The sequence below is a fragment of the Equus quagga genome, chromosome 1, assembly GCF_021613505.1.
Source record: "Equus quagga isolate Etosha38 chromosome 1, UCLA_HA_Equagga_1.0, whole genome shotgun sequence".
Classification (NCBI taxonomy): domain Eukaryota; kingdom Metazoa; phylum Chordata; class Mammalia; order Perissodactyla; family Equidae; genus Equus; species Equus quagga.
In genome coordinates, this window is record NC_060267.1 from 5,525,606 (window position 1) to 5,552,597 (window position 26,992).

Here is a 26,992-nt window from a genome sequence, read left to right on the forward strand (position 1 = left end):
ATAAATAAAAATAAATGGTGTTGGGAAAACTGGACAGCCACATGCAAAAGAATGAAAGTAGACCATTCCCTTACACGATGCACAAAAATCAACTCAAAATGGATTAAAGACTTGAATGTAAGACCCGAAACTATGAGACTTCTAGAAGAAAACATAGGCAGTACGCTCTATGACATTGGTCTGAGCAGCATATTTTCAAGTCCCATGTCTGACCGGGCAAGGGAAACAAAAGAAAAAATGAACAAATGGGACTACATCAAACTAAAAAGCTTCTGCACAGCAAAGGAAACCATCAACAAAACAAAAAGACAACCTAACAATTGGGAGAAGATATTTGCAAACCATATATCAGATAAGGGGTTAATATCCAAAATATACAAAGAACTCATACAGCTCAACAACAAAAAAACCAACAATCCAATTAGAAAATGGGCAAAAGAGCTGAACAGAGATTTCTCCAAAGAAGATATACAGATGGCCAACAGGCATATGAAAAGATGCTCAACATCATTAGCTATCAGGGAAATGCAAATCAAAACTACAATGAGCTATCACCTCACTCCGGTTAGAATGGCTATAATTAACAAGACAGGAAACGACAAATGTTGGAGAGGGTGTGGAGAGAAGGGAACCCTTGTTCACCACTGGTGGCAGTGCAAACTGGTGCAGCCACTATGGAAAGCAGTATGGAGTATCCTCAGAAAATTAAGGATAGATTTACCATATGATCCAGCTATTCCACTGCTGGGTATTTATCCAAAGAACTTGAAAACACAAAGGCATAAAGATACTTGCACCCCTATGTTCATTGCGGCATTATATACAATAGCCAAGCCATGGAAGCAACCTAGGTGCCCATCAAGGGACGAATGGATAAAGAAGATGTGGTATTTATACACGATGGACTACTACTCAGCCATAAGAAATGACGAAATCCAGCCATTTGTGACAACATGGATGGACCTTGAGGGTATTATGCTAAGTGAAATAAGTCAGAGGGAGAAAGTCAAATACCATATGATCTCACTCATAAGTAGAAGATAAAAACGACAAAAAAAAAAAAAAAACACATAGCATTGGAGATTGGACTGGTCGTTACCATTGGGGAAGGGGGGAGGGCAAAAGGGGTGATCAGGCTCACATGTGAGGGGATGCACTATAGTGTTCGGGTGGTGAACATGATGTAATATACACAGAATTAGAAATATGATGTACATCTGAAACAAATAAAAATTAAAAAAAAAGAAATGAAAAGATAGTAAAGTAATCCATAAAACTGACAGTATTCACAGATGATAAAGATTATATACTTAGAAACTATGAAAGAATTTACAGACAGATTATCAGAATCAACGAAAGAAAATGTAAGATTATTGGTTATAAGGTCAATATGCAGAAAACAACATATTTCTGTCTGCTAACAATAGGAAATAAATTTTTTAAAAGATATCAACTTAAAACAGCATCAATAAACTTCAGCTACCTAAGAATAAATCTAGTAAGAGACATGTAAGACCTTTATATAGAAAACTGTAAAATATTATTCAAATAAACTTTAACATACCATATCTACGGATTGGAAGACCCAATGTTGTAAAGATGTCAATTCTCCCTCAAAGAGCCAATAATAACCAAAAAAATCTTGAAGAAAAACAAGGAGTAAGAACATATGCTATCAGATACTGAGTTACTAAAAAGTGCAATAATTAAGACAGTGTTGTATTAGCTCAAGGAGAGACCAAACAACAAAACAGGAAAGAACCCCAAAAAAGACCCACATACATAAAGACACCTAATTTTATACAAAAATGGTACCACAGAGCAGTGGGAAAAGAATGGTCTCTTCCTAAACAGGGCTGGATGGATTAGATACCCATCCGGACAAACATGAGCTTCGACTCCTATCACACATCACACAAACAAAATGAACCGATTCTAGGTGCATCTGGGTCTAGATATGGAAACAAAATGATAAACCTTCTGGAAAATAATATAGGAGAATATCTTCATGAATTTGGTATATAAAAAAAGATTTCTTAAACAGGCTAGAAAAAGCACCAGCCATAAGGGCACCAGTGGTTACATAATTTGTAGGTCTCCTTGTTCAAAAGTTATTAAGAACTTCAAGACCACAACAGCAGAGCATCAAACCTGTGTGTGGCCCTACTGTGCACTACCTACGTCTGTGACTACATACCTCTACCTACTGCCTACCTACCTCTGTGACTGCACAGGTCGCACACCTGTGAAGCTGGTTATGAAAACGCTGGAAGAGTAATAAACTGGACTGCATTAAAAACTAGCAACTCTCAGTCATGGAGATGTCACGTACAGCACGGCAGCTACAGTTAAGAAAACCGTATTGCATATTTTAAAGTTGCTGAGAGTAGATCTTAAAACTTTTCATTACAAGAAAAAATTTCTATAAGCATGTGTGGTGACAGATGTTAACTACACTTATTGTGGTGATCATTTCGCAATACATATAAATATCAAATCATTATGTTGTACACCTGAAACTAATATCTTGTATGTCAATTATACCTCAACTTAAAAAAACAAAGAACTCCTGTTCATGAAAGGACACTTAAGGGAGTGAAAATGCAGGCTGACAAAGCAGGAGAAGGTATTTGCAACACCTATATCAGACAAAACGCATATTCAGAATATATAAAGGACTCCTACAAATCTATAAGAGAAAGGAGGCAACCTTTTTCTTAGGAGACAAATAGCCAATAAACATGAAGAGGTGCTGAACCACATTAGTAATCAGCAAAATGAAAACCAAAATCACGCAGCCAAAACTCACTAGAACAGTTAAAATTTAAAAGACCAACAACACCATTACCAATTGTTGGCCACTCCAAATCTGTCTTTTCCTGGTTTTTCGTTTGTTTGTTTTTCCTATAACACTTATCACCTTCTTACATACAGAAATAAGTATTTATTGATTCTTAGTGAGCATGTAAGCCAACTAGGTCAAGGAAAGTGAATTATGGGACTTTCTGAAGCTGTGGAAAAGATCTGTGTCGTCAGGTAAGATTGCTGAATTGCAGCTGCTGCCGGCCGCGCTGGAGGTGTCCAATGCAGAAGACAGCACAGCTAAAAGATGAATCACATTCGTAAAGATACTACTTAAGCATCTGTATCTGACTTAGCTAGACCTGCAGGCACATCCCGGGACTTTTAATTATGTCAGCCAGTCAATTTCCTCCTTTGCTTAAATCAATTGGAGTCGTATTTCTCTATTCATGACTGAAAGAAGATTCTTCACTATTGTAATGTAACAAAACAAAATGGTAAACCAGAAAACAGTGCATTAATCATTCAAAATTCTGTTTATGAATAATCTATGCCAATGGCACCAGCTTATGATGGGTTACATGAAAAAGGCAGGATGCAGAAATGTCATATAGTACTCTGACTTTGGAAAAACTCCATACAAAAACCACTTGAATAAATTTAGAAAAATATGAAGAGATTGTCTTTTTTTTTTTTTTTTTTGAGGAAGATTAGCCCCGTGCTAACATCTGCCGCCAATCCTCCTCTTTTTACTGAGGAAGACTGGCCCTGAGCTAACATCCGTGCCCAACTTCCTCTACCTTATATGTGGGGCACCTGCCACAGCATGGCTTGCCAAGCAGTGCCATGTCCGTACCTGGGATCCGAACCAGCGAACCCCAGGCCAATGAAGCAGAACGTGCGAATCTAACCACCTCGCCACAGGGCCAGCCCAAGAGATTGTCTTTAGAAAATGATTTTTTGTCTTCTTTTTACATTTCTGTGTTTCCCCAAGTTTCCCTAATGAGTGTATTACATTAACACATTTTATTGAGATATAACTCACATGCCATAAAATTCATTATTTTAAACCGTACAATTTAGTGATTTTTAGTATATTCACAAAGTTATGCAGCCATTCCCACTACCTAATTGCAGAACATTTTCATCATCCTAATAAGAAACTCATACCATCAGCGGCCAATCTCCATTCTCCCCACCCCCAGCACCTGGCAACCACTGATCTACTTTCTATTTCTAATGATTTGCCTATTCTAGATCTTTCACATAGAATCTTACAATATGTGGACTTTTGTGTCTTGCATCTTCCACTTAGCATGTTTTCAAGGGTCAATCATGTTGTAACATGAATCAGTACTTCACTCCTGTTTACGGCTGAATAATATTCCATATACCATATTTGTTTATCTGCTCATCTATGGGTAGACATTTGGGTTGTTTCCACGTTTTGGCTACCACAAAAGATGCTGCTATGAACATTCATGTACCAGAGTTTATAGGGACATACTCTTCAATTCTCTTGGGCAAATACCCAGGAGTGGAATGGCTGGTTGAGTGTATTACTTTTATAATTTTTTTAAAAACACACACAATTGTTTCTTAGTGGAAAATGTTGAATGTCAGTGCCACCAAACTCAAGGTCACATAAATTCCTCCTCCTGCCACAGAGGACAAGGTACTATTTTTTTTCATGGCACTTCCTTTATTGTCCCCCCACCCTGTCCATCTCAAGTTCCCATAACATTTCAAAACTACCCACATCCCACGGCCCACCACCAAGGTGGTAAGGTTCAGAGCAGCAACAACACTGGACCTTTTTTTTTGTCTTGTAGGAAAGGCAGTCATAGAAAAACAACAAAGACCACTCACCATTTGAGAGTATCTGTCTCTGCCAGGCATTGATGATAGACGGCAAGACTTAATCACATTATCAGGATGCTGGGGGGACGCATAATAAATTGAGGATCTAAGCAGCCTAAAATTCCTGTACTTATTGACGAGGTTAAAATAAAGACAATACTTCCATGTATATTCACTTTTTTTCACGCTTTTCTCTTATCACAGTTTTCCAGTGACAGCTAGATTTTATCACTTAATTTATAAAGCCATTTCACAAACTCAATCAGCATAACTTAAACACTTACTACACCAATGCAGAAAATTGTCAAACTAGGCAATGATGATAATTAAGATGGCCTTCCTCTGCTTTCAGGAAAAATAGTTAAACCACAAGATAAGCAAACCACTTAAAAATCTTAACATCAGGGGCCAGCCCCGTGGCCGAGTGGTTAAGTTCGTGCACTCCACTTCGGCGGTCCAGGGTTTCACTGGTTTGGATCCTGAGCACAGACAAGGCACCGCTCATCAGGCCAAGCTGAGGCAGTGTCCCACATGCCACAACTAGAAGGACCCACAACTACAATATACAACTATGTACTGGGGGTATCTGGAGAGAAAAAGCAGGAAAAAAAAAAACCTTAACATTAGAATCAAATTCCTAGCCAAATATTCATCTTATTCTTCCCATTGTCTTGAAACCTTTAGGCGGATTTTCCTGCCCACCACACTACATTTGTTCAATAATCCATCTGGCCAATAAAAGTACTTATTTCATATGCAAACTACGCTGAAGCAGCATATTCTAATAAGCCTGAAACTCTGTACTTTGTCCTCTGCATGTTACAAATTTCTTATTGCTCCACCCATATTCCAATAATATTACAGAAGTATCAATCTAAATGCTAAGAAAAAGCAGAATCCTCTTTGTTATAGCTTATGGAGCAGAGTAGACTTTTGAGACACCTATCTTCAAATTCCATCTCAACCACTTATCAGCTATGTGACTTCAGGCAAATTACTTAAACTTTCTGAATCTCAGTTTCTTAATAAAATGTGCCTAAAGATACACATCCCTTTGGAATTGCTAGGAGAGATAAAACCAACAGTTTGTCAGAAAGCATGTACTTAATGAATGGAAACAGCTGCTGCCATTCCTATTATCATTAATTTTATTATTGATATTAAATTGGTCATACCATGGTTATCCTCAGATGAATGAACAATATAGGGGGAAAATCTGCTCTTCTATGAGGCATATATTAATCCTACTCTTCGTATTCCCACCACAGTTTTAAAATAAAGGGATTCTACCATAAGACTTGGTGTAGGAAACCATAAAGTCTAATCAGTTATATTGCCTGTGTTAGAAATAAAGATGATCCAGTCACTTTGGTTCATAATCCACACTTACCTACGGTTCTTATTTCAAAATTATTATATCCCTTTTGTGTATCAACAGGAAATAACCCATTTTAATAAAAGATTAAAATAGTTTTTACTCTATAGCCCGTTATGGAAGGGAAAGTCACTTATGGGAAGAATCTTAAGGACCGAATCCACAGGGAGCGGAAAATAGGGGTTACCTGGACTGCTGCATATTGAATACGAACAAGTCAACACGTGTGCCGCATTTCAGTGCATCACCTCCAGTCACGGCTAAACTGAAAGCTGTTATTCAGTGGGACAGTGAAACCCAGATTCTTTAGAACTCTAACTAAACGTATTTGCTAGTTGACTTTGAGGAAAGAGGCAAAATGTGCAACTACTGGAATCAGGCAGTTAGTCACAAAACGTCTAACCTCTAGAGATCTAAAAGGGATAAATATTACCAAGGGGAGGGCTGAACTCCCAAGGAAAAGAGTCAGTAACTCTTTCTGTCTGAAACGCAAAACCCCAGCTGGAATTAAAGAGACAATCTCTAAAATACATGGGAAGGGTGCATTCACCAATTCACCAATTAAATTGGGTACTTGTGGACACATTTTTCTAAAAAGACATAAATGTTAGTCCTTTCATCAGTCAAGTAAATTCAAATTCTAAATGATTATCAGTCCCTGGTAATTATCAACCCGTGACCCTGCACTAGCCTGCCCTTCCTCTCTGCCCCCTGACACAGGCCCCATCCCCCCATACTTTCCCACACCCAAACTCCTTGCATTTACCACTTCCGGCTTTTAACTTCTGGTGTGAACAACAATGATGGGTAGGTGGAAACACAGTTGAAAAGAGAAAAATCAATATACATATATCTATACAAAATACATACATCTCTCTATGTGTATCTATATCTATACCCTCCTTCTCCAGCTATTTCAGACAAGTGCCTGGTCCGGAAAAAAGCTTATTTAAAACCAGTTTGCTCAGTTACACTCCTGCTTCCTGTTTGCACCATTATATCATTATGATAATTCAAGCAGCATTCTGTTCCGTACACATTAGTTAAAACCTTCTTTAGTAAACAGCAAGAATAATAATTTGGGGATAATAAACGATATAATAAAAGAGGAGATAGAAAACATGGTGTTTTCTTTTAATAATAAACATAAGAATAGAATGTAAGCCACTAATTTCATTATTCAAAACTAATCAAGCCCTGAAAATTGTTTTATGAAAACAAACACATCTTAATTTGGAATTTAAAAAAACCCTAGGAGATGTCACTTTACATACAAAATGTGGCAGGGTAAAGGAACAAGAGAAAGCAACTTTCACATGCACCTAAAAAGCTGCCACAGGCCTTTTATCAAAATACGTCATTGGTGCCTCTATTTACCATACCTGAACATACTGTTCTGCCGTGCTGCATGTTAATAAAGAATACAAAACAAAAACAGGGAAATGTTAGCAAAATAAAACATCAAACTATTGCATGGAGAATTAAAAAATTAATTCACAAGCTTCCATGTCTAGTATTTAACACGGAGTAGCAATTTAACAATTTATTTTTAACTCAATTAGCAAACTACCCATCTCTTAGTTACAAACGGATTACCCAGAAGATAGGTTTAATTTGTTAAAATATTTTGTCCTTTTCAAATCTAATGGCTAGTTGTAAGATCCTGTTACAAGAGTCTCCTTCTTTTAAGCCGATTTTTAATTCACTTATTAGAGCAACACAGAGAATAAGAGAGTAAAGATATGCGTTTGGTGTCTATTTGATGCTGTTTTAAAAATAAAGATTTCAGCCATTATTTAGCATCAGGTAAAAATAACCATCGTCAAAGTAAAGTACTACCACAAATCTAGAATAAAAAGGTAAGTCTGTAACATCACACATGTAATATACATTTTAACTGAAAAAATAGGAAGCTGTCTGAGTTGTTCACAGCTCTTAGTTCTGAGGGTATAAGCTTCCATTTAAAACTTTCAACAAATTCAAAAACACAATGACTATTGACTCAGCTTCACTAACATTCCACATGCAAAAGGGTTAACTCCAGGACAGCACTTACTTCTCTTCTGCGACACGGCCTGCAGGCATGCAGTCACAATATCGCAGTTCTTCTGTACTTTATGCAGAAGCCTATCCTTCTGCTTCAGCTGCCGCAGTAACTTCGCCGACTGAACGCCAATTCTGTACTTCAGCTCTCGAAGAATCGTCTTCAGTTCATTAGTGTCTATCAGTAAAGAAAAATAAAAATGGAACCATAAATACTCTAAAAGTAATACAAATGCCAATGTAATACTAACTGTGGGATAAATATCTCAAACACCCATTTAAAGCAAGTAATTCTGGGTTCTCACCCAGGGTTACATGTCCGCATTCAACTAAGATATTCTGATCAAATAAATCATTTATCTGTTTCCACCCTGTCCATGAGACAAATACCATAAGATAAATTTTATCCTTGAGATGCCCTCTATCACCACTCTTATTTAACATAGTACTGGAGGTCCTGGCCAGAGCAATCAGGCAAGAAAAAGGAATAAAAGGAATCAAAATAGGGAGGGAAGAAGTGAAACTCTCACTGTTTGCAGACGACATGATCTTATATATAGAAAACCCCAAAGAATCCATTGGAAAACTGTTAGAAGTAATCAACAACTACAGCAAAGTTGCAGGGTATAAAATCAATTTGCATAAATCAGTAGCATTTCTATACTCCAGTAATGAACCAACAGAAAAAGAACTCAAGAATACAATACCATTCACAATCGCAACAAAAAGAATAAAATACCTTGGGGTAAATTTAACTAAGGAAGTGAAGGACCTATATAATGAAAATTACAAGGCCTTTCTGAGAGAAGTGGATGACGACATAAGGAGATGGAAAGACATTCCATGTACATGGACTGGAAGAATAAACATAGTTAAAATGTCCATTCTACCTAAAGCAATCTACAGATTCAATGCCATCCCAATCAGAATCCCAATGACATTCTTTACAGAATTAGAACAAAGAATCCTAAAATTCATATGGGGTAACAAAAGACCCCGAATTGCTAAAGCAATCCTGAGAAAAAAGAACAAAACGGGAGGCATCACAATCCCTGACTTCAAAACATACTACAAAGCTACAGTAATCAAAACAGCATGGTACTGGTACAAAAACAGGTGCACAGATCAATGGAACAGAATTGAAAGCCCAGAAATAAAACCACACATCTATGGACAGCTTATCTTTGACAAAGGAGCTGAGGGCATACAATGGAGAAAAGAAAGTCTTTTCAACAAATGGTGCTAGGAAAACTGGAAAGCCACATGTAAAAGAATGAAAATTGACCATTCTTTTTCACCATTCACCAAAATAAACTCAAAATGGATTAAAGACCTAAAGGTGAGACCGGAAACCATAAGGCTTCTGGAAGAAAACGTAGGCAGTACACTCTTTGACATCAGTATTAAAAGGATCTTTTCGGACACCATGCCTTCTCAGAGAAGGGAAACAATAGAAAGAATAAACAAATGGGACTTCATCAGATTAAAGAGCTTTTTCAAGGCAAATGAAAACAGGATTGAAACAAAAAAACAACCCACTAACTGGGAAAAAATATTTGCAAGTCATATATCTGACAAAGGCTTAATATCCTTAATATATAAAGAACTCTCGCAACTCAATCACAAAACATCAAACAACCCAATCAAAAAATGGGCTGGAGACATGAACAGACATTTCTCCAAAGAAGATATACTGATGGCCAATAGGCACATGAAAAGATGCTCATCATCGCTGATCATCAGGGAAATGCAAATCAAAACTACACTAAGATATCACCTTACACCCGTTAGAATGACAAAAATATCTAAAACTAATAGCAACAAATGTTGGAGAGGTTGCGGAGAAAAAGGAACCCTCATACACTGCTGGTGGGAATGCAAACTGGTGCAGCCACTATGGAAAACAGTATGGAGATTCCTCAAAAAACTAAAAATAGAACTACCATACGATCCAGCCATCCCACTACTGGGTATTTATCCAAAGAGCTTGAAGTCAGCAATCCCAAAAGTCCTGTGCACCCCAATGTTTATTGCAGCACTGTTTACAATAGCCAAGACGTGGAAGCAACCTAAGTGCCCATCAACAGACGAATGGATAAAGAAGATGTGGTACACATATACAATGGAATACTACTCAGCTGCAAAACAGAACAAAATCATTCCATTTGCAATAACATGGATGGACCTTGAGAGAATTATGTTAAGTGAAATAAGCCAGCAAGAGAAAGACAATCTGTGTATGACTCCACTCATATGAGGAATTTAAAACTATGGACCAAGAACAGTTTAGTGGATACCAGGGGAAAGGTGGGGTGGGGGGTGGGCACAAAGGGTGAAGTGGTGCACCTACAACATGACTGACAAACATTAATGTACAACTGAAATCACACAAGATTGTAACCTATCAATAACTCAATAAAAAAAAAAATTTTATCCTTGAGGCTACCTGTAACACGTAAGCAAAGACTCTTACTTTGACCATATCTAGCTCTGGTTGCAAATTTACCTTTCATTGCCTGAAAATTGGCATGTATATTTTCTATCATTAAATTGCTCAGACAGTAAGCTTGCAAGAAAAGAGTATTTTTGAGTCTGTTACATCAATGATAAACCTAATAGCGAATAACAAATGTCTTTAAAAACACTCACTTTTACTTGTAAATGATCAGTTAAAAGTAAATAATGTTGGGTCGCCCCAGTGGCGCAGCGGTTAAGTTTGCACGTTCCGCTCCTCAACCACCTGGGGTTTGCCGGTTCGGATCCCGGGTGCGGACGTGGCACCGCTTGGCATGTCATGCTGTGGTAGGCGTCCCACATAGAAAGTAGAGGAAGATGGGCACGGATGTTAGCTCAGGGCCAGGCTTCCTCAGCAAAAAAGAGGAGGATTGGCAGCAGATGTTAGCTCAGGGCTAACCTTCCTCAAAAAAAAAAAAAGTAAATAATATTACCTCGTTTTCTAATGCAGAGGAATGTGGCAATACTGGTTTGTTTTAAACATATGTCTTCCCATAGTTTGACTATCAAATACAATATTCCATCTTAGCCACTCAGTAATTTTTCAGATATGGTAGAAAATATATTTCCTTTAAACAGATAAGTGAAGGATAATTCTATATTCACAAAACTAAAATTCTCAACAATTTTCTACAAGTGAAAAAAAGACCTGGGAACCAGAAGCGACAACAATCTTTATATGAATAATCATTACAATTTAGAAGTTTTGTTTATCACGCAATATTATCATTACTCGCTGCCAGGCAGGCGAAGCATTCCACTCAATTTGGCATTGGCTGGGCCCTCAGTAGAGGGCCTATGTGGAGTTTGGATCTACTCATTTTTAAAGGGATTTGGAGAAACTGGAGAGGATCAGAACAGAACAAAAGAAATGTTAAAAGCAAGAAAAATGCTCCAAAGGTCAAAGGAAGTGAACTCTGGGGTCAGTATAAGAGAAGTGCAGGGCGTGCTTTAACAGCTGTCATACCTGACCATGTGACGGAACATGCATTTGACCGTGAGTTAAAAAGAACTGCCTCTGGGTCAACCAACTACCTGTGTGATCTTAAGCAAGGTAGTGCCACAAGTCTCAAGTCACGCTTAGCATACTTGATTATTCTGAGAAACAAATGTCAACAGTCTTTATACGCATGAATAGCACTAACATGAGAATAAAGGATTACTATGAAGAGGAGAATGAAAGCCAGTTATTTCTCTCCCATTGAGTGTGAACACGGTGGGATATAATGGGAAGTGAGAGCACACGGGTTAAATGGAAGTATTCGGGTTGTAAGGAAGATTAAACATGGGAACAAGCTGCAGGACCAAACCAGAGGCTCTTGATTCCTAGATTCCTTCAGATACAGCAAATAGCCTTGTTTTGAATGTTGAAAAATTTTCCTTCTAGAAACAAAAGGGGTAAGAATATCATCATCACCTTGCATTTAAAGTATATTTTTCTTCTACAAACAGTCATTTTCAGTGACTCTTACAGTACCTACAGTTCTCTGATTCTCTGAATTATACGCATGGGAAAAATCTTCAGAAGAGTTTGGAAAAGCCTTCTACAGCAACATCTGCTAGTAGATAAGCATCCTGAGGACAGGAATAAGGTCTCCTTTACCTTTGTATGATCAGTCACAGCTCCTAACACAGTGCTAAATAAATGAGGGACAATGAGGAGATCATCAGCTGACAAACAGCAGACTATCTCTTCTCTAAGGAATTCCAGCATATATGATAATGAAAATAATACCTACCATCTACTGAGGACTTCACACACGTTAACTTGTATCATTCTCACTACAGCCCTCTGAGGTACGTAGTATTATTATCCCTATGTATAGGGGAGGCAAATGAGGCACAGACGTTAAAGAGCTCGTCCACGGTCACACAGCTAGTAAGAACCGCAGCAGGGTATCAACTCAAGCATTCTGACTCCAAAGTTCACCCCCTTAATGAAACCACTGCGAAGAGAGCCTGGATTCCTGAGAAACCATTTTGGGGCCTCACATAAATCCCCACACATGCTAAGTATCTAAACAGGTGCTACCTCGAGACTGCAGCAACATCCCTCACAGAGAGGAGAGAGAACGATCTGCACTCTAGGAGACTCTTACGAAGTATTATGTTAGCAGGGATATTTTCTGACCCTGAAAAAAATCAAGTAACCTTCTAAGCTGCAAAATTTTTGAAGCAGACATCTGTTCCCATCACCTGATTCTTTTTTTACCACAGTAAGTCTGGTTAGCAGCAGTCACCATACATAATTGCAAAATTTTGTGTGATGAGAACTTTTAAGACTTATTCTCTTAGCAACGTTCAAATATGCAATCCACTATTATTAATTACAGTCATCAAGCTATGACTTTAGATCACCATGCCAATTCTTTATTCTTAGTACTGTAATGACGTTTACCCATGAAGGGGGGTGCATATAGGACTGTTATAACATAGCACCTCGTTCCTCCTAATAGGGTCGACCACAAGGAAAAAAAAGATTAACAGGCAACTAACCATAAGACTCGGGCAAATACACTCTTACAGGTCTTACAAATGACTAGTAGAGCGGTCGCTCGTTGAAATCCACTCGCAAAGCTGTACTGATAACGTCTTCTTTAAAATTTAGCTTGCCAAATTTCCCCTTCCTAAAGGAAATTACTAGTCCCCCACATTCGCTCAGCGATGAAAAGTGAACAGCCTTGTAAAACAGAAACCAAAATCATAATTCTTCAAAATTGATTTTGTTGGATTCTGAAAGAACTGTTGCCCGACAGAATTCTTGCCATAAACAGACACTCTGGGAAGAGCCAAATAATTATATAAAATGAAATGGCACCACTCCAGCTAAAGTCCCAGGCAGGGGGAGGAAGGTGGAAGCCATTTGTAACAATCAGCTGGGGAAAAAAATCTTCACTGGGAAGCCAAAAGAGGAAGCTGAAGCTGTTTACACAGATTTGAGAAAGCAGACAGATTTATTTTTTTTCTGGTTGTTTTTTTTTCCCCTGGCACCAGCTAGTCTGATTTTACAATTAGGAGACTGGAGAACATTCTACAGTATTCTCTCTTTCCTTCCTCCCTTGGTAATTTAGCATAAGGACATTAAGAAATGTTATGGTGTCTCAGCATTCGTTTTCCACACCTCACTTCATTTTGTAAATTAAGTCTTGATACACTTATAAAAAAAGACAAGTGTAGTAACTGTGTTAGTGCCTGAAAGGCAAGCTATTATGAACAGTTGAGAGGAAAAAAAAAATCTCAATTAGGCCACAAGCATCAAAGTCTGACAACAAAAGAAACACCAAATTAGCCTCTCCGCCTGACAGCCAAGGCCATTTTCGGGTCGACCTCTCCAACGGAAGGTACCAGCAGTCACATTCTGTGATAACGCCAAGGCCCTAAGGCCCTGCACTAACCTCCTGTGGAGAAGGAAAAAAACCCACCTATCGAGCTTCTTGAAACCACACATTCTGGCAGAAGCGCATTTACACGCTCTGCTTGGAAACTGCATTATCGAATTATTCTGCCTCACTAGTTAAACACCAACCAAGTGGCGTGGCCGCGGAAGGCGGATTTAAAAAAAAAAAAAAAAAAGGGACGCCTCTGTCCTCCCGGCGCCTCTGGGCAACTTCAGATAGACCCTTCAGAACGCCACACGTGTCCCAGCAGCTGCTCCGGTGCACCTGGACCCAGGACGGCCTCCCCCGGGCCTCCACTAACGCTCTGCGGGGGACCCCACGCTGCCTCTCCGACGCGGACGCTCCACGCGACCCCCGAGCGGGGCTGGGGGCGACCGCGAGCACGCAGGCCAGCCCGGGCTCAGGGACGCAGCGGGCGCGGGCTCGAGGGGCGCCGGCCGGCAGGTGCGCGCTTGGGTCGCCGAGCCCTACCTTTCTGCCGCAGGTACTGCCTCTGGCGCCGCGGGCTCGGCCGCCCCTGCAGCTCCTGCAGCTCCTGCAGCAGCCGGGAGTCGCCGGCGCCGCCGCGGCCGCCCAGGAACGCGTCGGAGCCCGAGGCCTCGGTGGAGCTGTCGGGGCTGTCGCGGCGCCCCCCGGGCCCGCGGCCCCCGCCGGCCGCCGCCTCGTCGTCGGCGCAGCTGTAGAGCTCGGTAAGCAGCCCGCTCACCAGGGACGCCGTGCGGCTTGCCCGGCCGCCCCGCCGCCCCGGCCCCGGCTCTGGCTCCTCCTCGCCCGTCGGGGCCCCGGCCGCGGGAAGGGGCTCCATGCCCCGGCGCCGCCGCTCCGCCCGCCGCGCCGCGCCGGCCAGTTCCGGGAGGAGGCGCGGCCTCCCCGCTCGCGGGCTGCCCTGGGCCCCGCCGGAGCAGAGGGGCGGCCGCGCGCCGGGCCCGCCCGGGACGCACACCTGCGGCAGGTGAGCCGCCGGGGCCGCGAGCGCCGCGGGAGGGGCGGGACGTGGGCAGAAGCGGATCCGGACGCAGCCTCGGCCCCGCGGGGGAAGGGCGCCGCGGCCCTGCCACCTCCACGTCTCGGCACGTGATGTAACTCAGAAGAGGGCACCTCTTGCATCCTCTTCTGCCACCAGCCTGGAACGATGCCCGGGAGAGCTCCAAAGGCCGGGCACCAGGCCGAGGCCAGGAGCTCCTTCGTCGCCTCTCGGGGCACGATGCCCAGCCCTCCTCACCTTCCACCGGATCTGGGCGCCTCCCAAGGCGTTCTCGGTTTAGTTTCGGACACTCTTTTTGAAGACCGGGCATATGCTTGAGATTTAATAACGCTGTGAACTCCAGTGAAAAACAAAGTACTGGATTCAGAGCAACTAATTCCCTGGCACAAGATCCGACTGAGAATGAGGGTCCGATCAGTGTCCGTGAGAGGACAGAACCAATAAACTGAAGTAGCTGGTTCTGATAATAAAATCAAAACTTTGCAGGATATCATGAGAGATGTATATCTTTTTGTTGTTGTTGTTGAGGAAGATAAGCCCTGAGCTAACATCTGCTGCCAATCCTCCTCTTTTTGCTGAGGAAGACTGGCCCTGAGCTAACATCCGTGCCCATCTTCCTCTGCTTTATATGTGGGACGCCTACCACAGCATGGCTTGCCAAGCAGTGCCATGTCTGAACCCAGGATCCGAACTGGGAACTCCGTGCCACCAAAGCAGAACGTGTGCACTTAACCACCAGGCCACCCTGAGATGTATCTTTACACTAGACCTCTGGGAAGAACTCTGAGATGCCCCTCCACTGTAGATATTTTCATGAATTTAATAGTAATTGTAAACATTTTTGAGCGCTTTTGTATGCCAGGCATTGATTTTAGTTTTGTTTAAGATTAACACCTGAGCTAACATCTGTTGCCAATCTTTTTTTTATGCTTCTCCCCAAAGCCCCCAGTACATAGTTTATATTCTAATTGTACGTCCTTCTGGCTCTACTCTGTGGGACGCCGCCTCAGCATGGCCTGATGAGCGGTACTAGGTCTGCATCCAGGATCCCAACCAGCGAAACCCTGGGCCGCCTAAGCGGAGCTCGAACTCAACCACTGGGCCACCAGCCGGCCCCTGATCTTGGTTCTTTGCTTGAATTATCCCATTTAATTCTCACTTTAACGATATAAAGCGGTCGAGTACTATTTTATCCTCACTTTTCAGATGAGGGAACTGAAGCAGAGAGGCTAAATAATGGCTTATTCACGGAGAATGAAGTGAACTTTGCTTAAAGTGCCTGGTTTTCATCCTGGGTGGATACTATGTAGTTATGGATGAATACAACCTTGTCTATCTCCCAACACCGGTAAACACTTGCCATGCGTCTAAAAGGAATGGAGACGCAGCTGGTGAGGATGGTGGTGCTGTTTGCTCAGCACACTCTACTTTTTAAGGCACCTTTCTAATACAGCCCGACGCTACAGGTCAAAACCTCTCCCTTGACACTAGCACCCAACACATGCAAAAACAGAGTGAGAGCAATAGGATGCTTTTTGAAATTCCAGTTAATATAAGGAAAGCAGAAGTTTTATAACTTTTCCTTTATCCAGAATTTAAAATTATACTAGAAATATTATTTTATGATTTTATAACTGTATTAACTACTACTGTATCCGTTTAATTTTAAATGCATGAAATGGAAGGAATGGAATTATTTATAATTTTGGGTTTTGAGGTGGGTTTTTTTCCCTCATCTCAACTATTGAAGAGAGTCCTGAGAATTTTCCTTCACACGCAAACTTCACCACAAGCAGGACTTTCATAAAGGAAAACACTGAAAGGGGATCTCTTTTCCTGGTTGACTTCCCAGCCCTTCCTCCTTACCTCCACCCAGCAGGAGATGAGACAACTACTAGTCTTCAGCACTAGTCTCATCCAGTGTATCTCTGTGAGGACCTACGGATAAAGAAACTCTGGATGAACTGAAGGGCATGGTGAAGGAGCCAGGAAAGGCAATTGGTCATTGACAGTCAACACTTCCAATTTAATCAGAATTTCAAAGTTATTTGCGGGGCCGGCTCCGTAGCCGAGTGGTTAAGTTCGCGCGCTCCGCTGCGGCGGCCCAGGGTTCGGATCCTGGGCACAGACATGGCACTGCTCGTCAGGCCACGCTGAGGCGGCGTCCCACATCCCACAACTAGAAGGACCTGCAACTAAGATATACAACTATGTACAGCGGGGGGTTGGGGAGATAAAGCAGAAAAAAAAAAAAAAAGATTGGCAACAGTTGTTAGCCCAGGTGCCAATCTTTAAAAAAAAAAAATTATTTGCTATTCCCCATCATTACCAAATTACCTGAGGGGAGGAAACTGGCAAAATAAAAACTCACAAGGAAAGCAGGCTTGAAGTCCTTGCACCTGCTGGAATCATCTTCCCCCAGATATCCACAAGACTCTTCTCTCACCAGGGTCAGGTCTCTAGAGGCCTAAATGTCCTCTTCTCAGGGGTCCTTCCTAACTGCCCTACTTGAAGTTGCGGCTCCCCACCCCGCTACCCCCAGTCTTCCCTTATGCTCCCTCCTGGTCTCTTTTTCTCCATCATACCACCTTGCAATATACTAGATCATCTACTGATTTATTTTATTATCCTTCTTCTGCCAGCAAAATGTAAGCTCCCCAAGGCAGGAATTTTTGTCTATTTTGTTCACCGAGGTATGCCCACCACCCAGAACAGTCCCTAGCACAGTTTAGGGACTCAAATAAATATTTATCAAATTAATTAACTGAATTAATGAAATGGAAACAAGAGAAAAGACCAACTAATTACCTACTTTCCAAAGAAAAGTGAGTTCCATTAAATAGGATCATAGAAGTGGTCCTGGCAAAGAGAAGCCCATTTCTGTACCTAGTTACAGCTCCTGGGGACTGGGAGGCCCCCGGGGGGTCCCCTGAAGCTCTGAAACCTACTATGTGGGTATAAGAGAGAACCATTGGTCTAACAGAATACGATTTCAAACCGATCATGACTAAAGATGATAGCAAAAATTAAATTTACTATGGCTAATTATGCTACTGATAATAATCAGTATTTTAATTTGTTTGGAACTGTAGTTTTAATATTTAAATAATTATACTAATTATTTTATATCAGATATAAGGTTCAATACACATTATATTTGCAAGGAGCTAAGAAGCAGCTATGTCTAGGCCAAGTACAATTTAGTTGATAGGATGCAATTTATGTGAACCTAGTGTACAAGCTACGGACTATGGACATTGAAATTCTTTCCAAACTTGTATCAGAGTCTTGCCAATAACCTTCCAACACCCATCATTTAAAACTACCTGAACAAGACTCTCGACATTTTTGATAATTTTTTTTAGCTCGTGCAGACACACATATAAAGACCGAATTGCTATGATGACAACTTTGATTATTCTTGGAATGGCTGATTTCTAAAATCTAGCAGCTAACCTTATACGCTAATCCTTCAGGGATTATTCATTCCCGAGTCACAAGAGAAATGCAAAAGGTTGGGGCAGGGTTTCAGCTTCTCCTCATGGAAGCTCACTTTTGCTCTTTAATTTTGCCGATTACAATTTATTTATATGATTGAAATACAATACAATCTCTATTTTCAATTTCATAACTATATATGAAGAAGACTGACATTTTTCAATCCAAAAAGTTAGGATGAGAGGTAAAAAAGTACTTTTAAAAGCCATCGAGCCTTAGACAGACCTCAAGAAATGCATAGTAATACATAGTAGACAGTAAATAAGGACTATTAATGCTGAGACAGTTAAGTCATAAAATTTGAGTGCTTAGAGGAACTTTGGAAATCTTCTAATCTGACTACTGCTTAATTAATTAATAATTATTAAACTGGGGCCGGCCCTGTGGCCGAGTGGTTAAGTTCGTGGACTCCGCTTTGGCGGCCCAAGGTTTCGATGGTTCGGATCCTGGGCGCAGACACGGCACCACTCGTCAGGCCATGCTGAGGTGGCATCCCACATACCCCAACCAGATACACTCACAACTAGAATCTACAACTATGTACTGGGGGGCTTTGGGGAGAAGAATGAAAAAAAAAAGATTGGCAACAGTTGTTAGCTCAGGTGCCAATCTTTAAAAAAAATAATAAAAATAAATTTTTAAAAATTATTACACTAGATTTCAAAGTGACAGAATATAATCTTTCCTTTGCAACAGTAAAAGAGTTGTGATTGCTCAATGCACATCAGCTGGGAACCAATCTTCTGCTCTCTCACCTGTACTCAAGGGACATCGCGAGTAAGTGAGGTGCCTATGGTGCCAGCACTTAGGTAGCCAGGGGCAAAGCTGGCTGACGTCAACTGACTATTTTGTCTAATTTGTGGCTTAGTGCCTCCTCCATGGGGAATGCTTTCTGGTGGACATAGTCCTGTCACACAAAGATCTTCACATTTTGTGCCTAGTGATGAATAAATAAAAAGCAATAAGATATATCGTAATATATGAGGAAGAAGCCATTTCCTCATATATTCCTCATAATATATGAGGAAACTAATTCGGCCTGACCTTGTTTTTCCAGAAAGGCCTGACATGGCCTGTTGAGCCTGCCTTGTACATCTGCTTTAACTATTTACAATGTCTCAAAGAATGACGCCCTTAAAGATAGGGATGTGGCTTCCCCCCATATCAGCATCTCCTTAAGGATAAGCATCTCTTCCAAGAACCTAAGGATTAATTACCGACCTGCTGGGCTCTCTTGGTGACCACAGCCCTGCTGACCAGCGACTTGCTGTGCTCAGCTCGTGACCATTGATCTGCTGACCACTGACTTGTGCTCACCTTGTGACCACTGACCAGTTGTGCTAGCCAAGCATTTCATGATCGTAAAAGAGATATTCCTGTCATGTGTGATGTAAGCTCTCTGTTCCAAGACGGTATATAACCACTCTGTACACACCACTTCTTTGGTGTGTTCCTTCCTTGGGGAAGGAGGCTCCTGTGCTCGTCCTCAGACCTGACTCATATAATAAACTCACTCCAATTTCGATTTATAGACTGATTATGGATTATTTGTGTCAACTCTACTCCTATATGTCCACATGTCATATATATTTTCAGAAAAATTTTCACAAGAATCATCAGCTCTATATGTGCTAAAATTTCTGTTTTGAAATAATCTGTGAAAAATTTACCCCATTGTTATACAGCCCATAAAATATTCTTACAGCTCCAGTAACAGTCGCACCGGAAGAAACCTCCTCCTCAAAATTGAAAATTATCAAAAATTATTTGCAATCATGCACTTGCCAACACAACTGACATTGCTTTTAATTGTATCAATTGAAAATTAAGTTGTTAAAAGTATACATTTTGATGGCCTAAGAAATGAATTTGCAGAAAAGCAAGGCAGAAAAATCATATAATCAATCAATATACCACATGAATAAAGTATCATTATTTATTGTATTATATAAATTGCAGGGGCTGGCCCCATGGCCAATTGGTTAAAGTTCCACGTGCTCTGCTTCGGCAGCCCAACTTTGTGGGTTCAGATCCCAGATGCGGACCTGCTCCACTCATCAGCCATGCTGTGGCAGCGTCCCACATGCGAAATAGAGGAAGACTGGCACAGATGTTAACTCAGGGCTAATCTTCCTCAAGCAAAAAAAAAAAAAAAAAGAGGAAGATTGGCAACAGATGTTAGCTTAGGGCAAATCTTCCTCACCAAATAAATAAACAAATTATAACACCTGGGGCCAGCCCCGTGGCCGAGTGGCTAAGTTCTCGAGTCCCGCTTCAGCGGCCCAGGGTTCGGATCCTGGGTGCGGACATGGCACTGCTCAGTAGGCCACGTTGAGGTGGCATCCCACATGCCACAACTAGAAGGACCCACAACTAAAATACACAACTATGTACTGGGGGGATTTGGGAAGAAAAAAGCAGAAAAAAAAAAAAGAAGATTGGCAACAGTTGTTAGCTCAGGGGCCAATCTTTAGGAAAAAAAGAAATTATAACACCAAAAATATTTTTTGTAGTTTGTAAAATTATCATGTTACTTATGTATCAATATAACTCCTAATGCATTTTGTAAGTAATACAATATTTTTTAAAGAAAAAGCTTTATATTTTAGTACCTTTAGTGGCACCTTTTTCCTCCTTTTTTAACAAAGGGCCCATGTTTTTATTTCACACTGGACCTCACAGATTATGTAGCCCACCCTGTCCAATACAGAGCTCTTTTCTGCTCCGGGCCCCACTCAAAGGTGCTGGCCTTTCGTGTCACTCAGTATATGGGCTGGGGCAGTGTTCCTAGGGTTGCATCGGGAACACAAAAAGGTCTACCAAGCACTACGCTTCCTTCTTTGAATTAAGAAATGCAAGATATACCAGTTTGTTTTTACTTTGGAGGCAATGTCCTGGCACATCCCTGGACCCCTAAAGTCCTTTACTGAAGTTCCAAGTCCCCGAATTTTCATAGGGTCCATCTCCCACCCTCCGGAGCACGTGTCATATCAAAGATTCCAGCATTAGCTGCCTCTTGCTCATCCTGCGTGATCAGCATGAATCATCAATGTAATGCATGGATGCGATGTTCGGCACAATGCCAAGCCTAGATCTGTTTAGACTGTATGATGACATACTCTAGTTGCAATAGGTGTTTTAACACCTTGACCTGTTAATTCCTTCATCTCTGTCATTTACTACCTGTTTCTATTGACTGATTTTTCTCCTGGTTATGGGTCACATTTTCCTGTTGGGGGCCTGTGTAGTAAGTTTTTATTGGATGCAGGACTTTGTGAATTTCATATTGCTAAGTATCAAGATTTTGTAGTTTTAGTTTTCTTTTAAAGAGTGTGGGTTTTCGTTCTGGCGGGCAAGTTAAGGTTCTTGCAGATCAGCTTGATATTTTGAGACTTGTATTGAAACTTTATTATTGTGGGTCTACAGCGCTTTTCACTCATGAGAGTTTAGTCCCACTACTAAGGGATGGCCTTTCTGGGTTCTCTACTGAACACCCCTGGTGATCAAGGAACACTTTCTCTTCCAGCTGGGTGGATCTCAAACATCTCTAACTCCTCTAAGAATTGCTACCTCTCCTTGGGCATTCATTGACTTACCCTGTGGTGCCTTCACCCTATGCATGCACATCTTAGTGTTCAGCAAAGTCTCAGAGGATATCTATGCAGATTTATGGAGCTTTCCATCCGCATAGCTTCCTCCTCTTTGGAACTTTGTCCCACAACTTCCAGCTATCTCAGCCTCCCCCAACCTTAATCTCTGTCCCCTCAACTCATCTTTGTTCTGCACGGGATCCATTTCTGGCTCCTTGGTTCAGAATGTGCCTCCAGGCTGAAAACTAGGACAATTGTTTCCATTCACACATGGATCGTAGTCCTGCACTGACTGTTGTCCATTGTGTGAAAATATAGATTTTGTTCCATTTTCTAGTAGTTTCTAAGAGGGTTAGTTTGGCCCTGTTACTCCATCATAGTCAGAGGTGGAGGTCTTGAAGTTATTAAATGTTTAAGTGAAAGATATTAATGCTTCAGAGGTCATGCTGAAAAGTCGTGTTGTACCTATGACGGAAATTTCATGGGAATTTTTCAACTTATAGCTGGATTTTATCCATTTTTGCTTAAGGTCTTGGAAAAAATGAAAAAAATGACTTATTTTACCAAAACAATTTATGAAAAATTATTTTTTGAAGAAGATTAGCCCTGAGCTAACTGCTGCCAATCCTCCTCTTTTTGCTGAGGAAGACTGGCCCTGAGCTGACATCTGTGCCCATCTTCCTCTACTTTATATGTGGGACACCTAGCACAGCATGGCATGCCAAGCGGTGCCATGTCCGCACCCGGGATCTGAACCGGTGAACCCCAGGCCACGAAGCAGAACATGTGCACTTAGCTGCTGCACCACCGGGCCAGCCCCCAAAATTAATTTAAATGATAGGAAAATACGTGTTTAAAAAGTGGTAAGTGAAATAATACATAACCAGACATCAAATAACATTATACGTTCTATAATGGATGTGACAAACACTGACAAGTTGTCAATTATTGCACACTATTCTTCCAACAGGAAACCCTATTAGCAATTTTTAGCTTTTTTTTTTAAAGATTGGCACTGAGCTAACAACTGTTGCCAATCTTCTTTTTCTTTTCTTCTTCTCCCTAAAGGCCCCCAGTACATAGTTGTGTGTTCTAGATGTGGGTACCTCTAGTTGTGCTACGTGGAATGCTGCCTCACCATGGCCTGATGAGTGTTGCCATGTCCACACCCAGGATCCGAACCAGAGAAACCCTGGGCCACCACAGCAGAGTGCGCAGACTTAACCACTCGGCCACAGGGCCGGCCCCAGTAATTTTTAGCTTTTTTACTCAACTGAAAACATTTATCTGGGATTTTATTCAACAAGATGAAACAAGATTTGGGCAATTGTAGCCTGTGGTTGAACAACATTTACAAGCAGTCATATGACAGCACAACTATCATGATCATTAGGACAAAGGGCTGCATGCTCTTTAGAAACAACTTTGTGGGACATGAGCCACACACAACTCATTACCCTAATTTTGTGAGAGGAAAGGCTGCCTCAAAGCACCTGAGGTTGTTAAGTACTTCAATGCTGGGCAACAGGTGCGTGTTTTATTTTCAGGCTCAACTGCTCTATGGAGTATTTTAAACATAAATGCCAACTTGGATTCTTCCTTGATGAGTCTAAGTGTAACGAAATGGTCGGTGCATTAGAAAGGTGTTCAGGGGGTTGGCCTGTGGCTGAGTGGTTTCAGTGGCCCAGGGTTTCACCAGTTTGGATCCTGGGCGCAGACATGGCACAGCTCGTCAGGCCATGCTGAGGTGGCATCCCACATAGCACAACCAGAGGCACTCACAACCAGAATATACAACTATGTACTGGGGGGCTTTGGGGAGAAGAAGGAAACAAAAGAAGATTGGCAACATGTTAGCTCAGGAACCAATCTTTAAACGAAAAAAAAGAAAGGTGTTCAAACCTTGCAACATAGTCTCAATGAAAATGTAAGTGCTCTAAAATGTATTTTCAATCACTGAGAAGACAAACCAAAAGACAAATGAGATGTAAAAACTTATTCAACAATTGATAAAACTCAAATATAAGATTTTAACTGCAATTTAGAAAGACATTTCGGAACGTTTCAGTTAAGCAAGTGATAAATTACAGACTCCTGATGTGGACGGGTATAGTAGATACTTTCTTTTGTTATCTTTAAATTTATTTTATTAAGGCAGAGAGATAAAACTGAGATAAAAAAATTAGTGAAATATGAAACCAAAATGATGAACATGAGTGAGAAAATCAAGAGAAATTATCCAGACATTGAGAAGTGAATAGTAACAAATTTTTTTTTCAGATCATAACAAAAACAGCTATTCTTTAAGAGAGAGAGAGAAATTGCAAATGAGAGTAATAAATAGGCTCTTCGATTGTTTGACAATCAATCTGTGCAGAGAAGCAAATCATATAAACTCATTCAAAAATATTTAAATTTCTTTCTGATTTGACCTCAAATTGACAACAATGAAGATTACGTAAATTCAGAGAACACGATTACAATGCACACACTGATGACTAATGAGTGTGTTTGGTTCAAAGAATACATAAGATTAGTAACTGCAAGAAAATTTCAAATGCCCATATAAAGATACTTGCTAGAGCTTTGTGAAATTTGACAAAAACACTATATATATATATATATATATATATAACCAATAACAAACTATGAGGATAAAACAAATTTCTTAACTATCAATAATATAAAACAAATACTGATCAACCGTGCTAAAGACTAAATTATACTTCTATTCTCTCTATATAAAATATACAAACTATTGTCATATGAAGAGATGATTAAAGAGTATGTAGCCATAAAATATGGGGGAAAATGTATGGAGACGTGTGCCTGACAGTTAATTAATAAAAATATTATGTTATTTTAAAGTTTTGCATTATTTGTAATATTTTTCAACTTTTAAAAGTTTATAATATTGTGATCTCTTTTCTTAGTATAAAAATTTTGTATTTATAATTGTTCTTCTTTTTCTTAAGGAGCCATCCCCACCAAATTGTATACAAGCTTCAGGTCCCACAAAATCTGGATTTGCCCCTGTTATCATCATCTCACTCCACCTAATTGATTGACCTTATCCATTCTTGTCCTCTTTTAATCTGTACACCATGCCACAGCCTAAAGGATCTCATAAAAATTCATGTACGATTATATTTCTCCTCTACTCTTCCAGTGATTTCCCATTAGCGTTAGGATAAAGACCAAAATCCGTAACATAGTGGGCCCTGCCGACTTCTCCCTCTTCTCTCCCTCAACTCCAACCACACTGGCTTCTTTTAGTTCTTTGAATGCACCACCGAAGGACCTTTACACATGCTGTATTCTGTGCCTAGGAGACATTCTACCATGCCACTATTCCATTAACAGATTATCTCCTAGTTAAACTTCAACCTGCCACACAGTTTACTTCCTCGGGGCACCTTAGACTAGGTCAACCCTCCACCTCCTTAAATGCTCATTGCACCCTTTCCTTTTCCTTCATAGCATGTCTCCCTATTTGTAATTATATGCTTCCGTGATTAGTAGATTGTATATTTCTGCCACTAGACTGCAAGTTCCATGAAGGAGGGACAGCGTCTCCTCAGCACTCAGCTAGCATCTGAAACAAAGTTGGCACCTAATTATACAATATCTGGCCTCAAATAATTTATAGTCTAGCCTTCAACCTAGAACAATTGTACAGTTTTACAATTGGGGGCATCAATTCAGATGGAACAGGGTGTTTTTGTGCAAGAAGTCTTCCTGGAAGTCTTGGAATATGAACACACAAGAGTTAGTTATTCTACCAGTGTGCAAAATTAGCCTAGCCTAAGACTGTAACCCCACAGCCTGGCCATCTGGGAAGTTCTCTGACCAGATTTCCAGCAAAATTCTTTCTTGCAGTGGAACTCGACTTCATTTTTAAAAGATTCTCTTGCCTTCTGTAGACTTACTTTTTTAAAAAAAATAAAACGAAGACAACACTTCCTTTGCATAAGCCTTATGGTTGTATATATGACATTTTGAAGCACTTCCACAATTATTTTTACCGTATAGTCCAGCGCTTTCACAAGTTTTAAGGCTTTTCTTGTCAGGAGGTCCTGCTTAGAGAAAATACACTTTCTTTGTCAGGAGCCAGGAGGTACAGACTCTTGGTCTGAGCTGGGAATGAGGCTTGATGGTTCACCTTGCCAAGGGTATTTCTGTCTGCACAGACTTCTGCAGAGGGGTCCTACCCTTACAGCGGCTCTAGAGCTACCACAGAAATATCGGGAGCCCTAATTTCATGGAATTTTTTCCCTAAAGATTAGTTAATAACGTGGTCGGATGACTATGTTTCAGGGGTTTTGTTTTTGTTCAAGGTGCACATTCTCCATCATCTTCTAAGAGGGCTTTCAAAAATCCATCCAAAAATACTAGGGAAAATATTGAAAAATTCACCAGGGAATATTAGGTTGTCGAGATATCCCTAACACGTTTGAAACCACTACATCAGCTGAGGAATAGCGTAACCAGGCTTGGCGTTGAGAGAGCAGACTTGAAATCCAGCTCCATATGTAATAGCTGAGTTGTCGAGAAAACTGAATACCACAAGGGCCGTCGATAAGTGCTCGATGACTCGGGGATTAAATTCTGCACGGCCCACCTGGCCACCAGCTGATCTTACCATCTATAGGCACATTCCCCCTTCCTCCTAATCGCTGGCTGTCCGCTGATTCCCTTCTCTTCTCGGTTTTATCTGCCCTCCATTTTGATCTTTGCACCAAGCTCTTGGACACAGACCCCGGAGAAGCCCCAGCCAACCGACCCTGAGCCTGAGACCAGCGGGACCCGCCTTCCGCCCGCTTCCGGGTTTCCAGCCCTTTCCGCCCGCAGCCCCGCCCCCGCCCCCGCGGCCGCCCGTCACGTGACCGCGCGGCGCGCCCCGCCCCCTGCCCCGGCGCACGTGATC

General features: G+C 41.1%; 1 protein-coding gene across 2 annotated transcripts in view; it reads right to left on the bottom strand.

Moving 5' to 3' along the window:
• The window catches only part of TBC1D30 (TBC1 domain family member 30), an 82,133-nt gene extending 67,184 nt beyond the window's left edge, over window positions 1-14,949 (bottom strand). For both annotated transcript variants that reach the window (XM_046665289.1, XM_046665280.1), the window contains exons 1-2: window positions 14,464-14,949; window positions 8,094-8,258 (exon numbers count right to left, since the gene is read on the bottom strand). In XM_046665289.1, coding sequence (XP_046521245.1) covers window positions 8,094-8,258; window positions 14,464-14,797 — 499 coding nt within the window. In that variant the 5' untranslated portion in view covers window positions 14,798-14,949. The remainder of the gene's footprint in view (window positions 1-8,093; window positions 8,259-14,463) is intronic.
• Window positions 14,950-26,992: the final 12,043 nt, after the last annotated feature.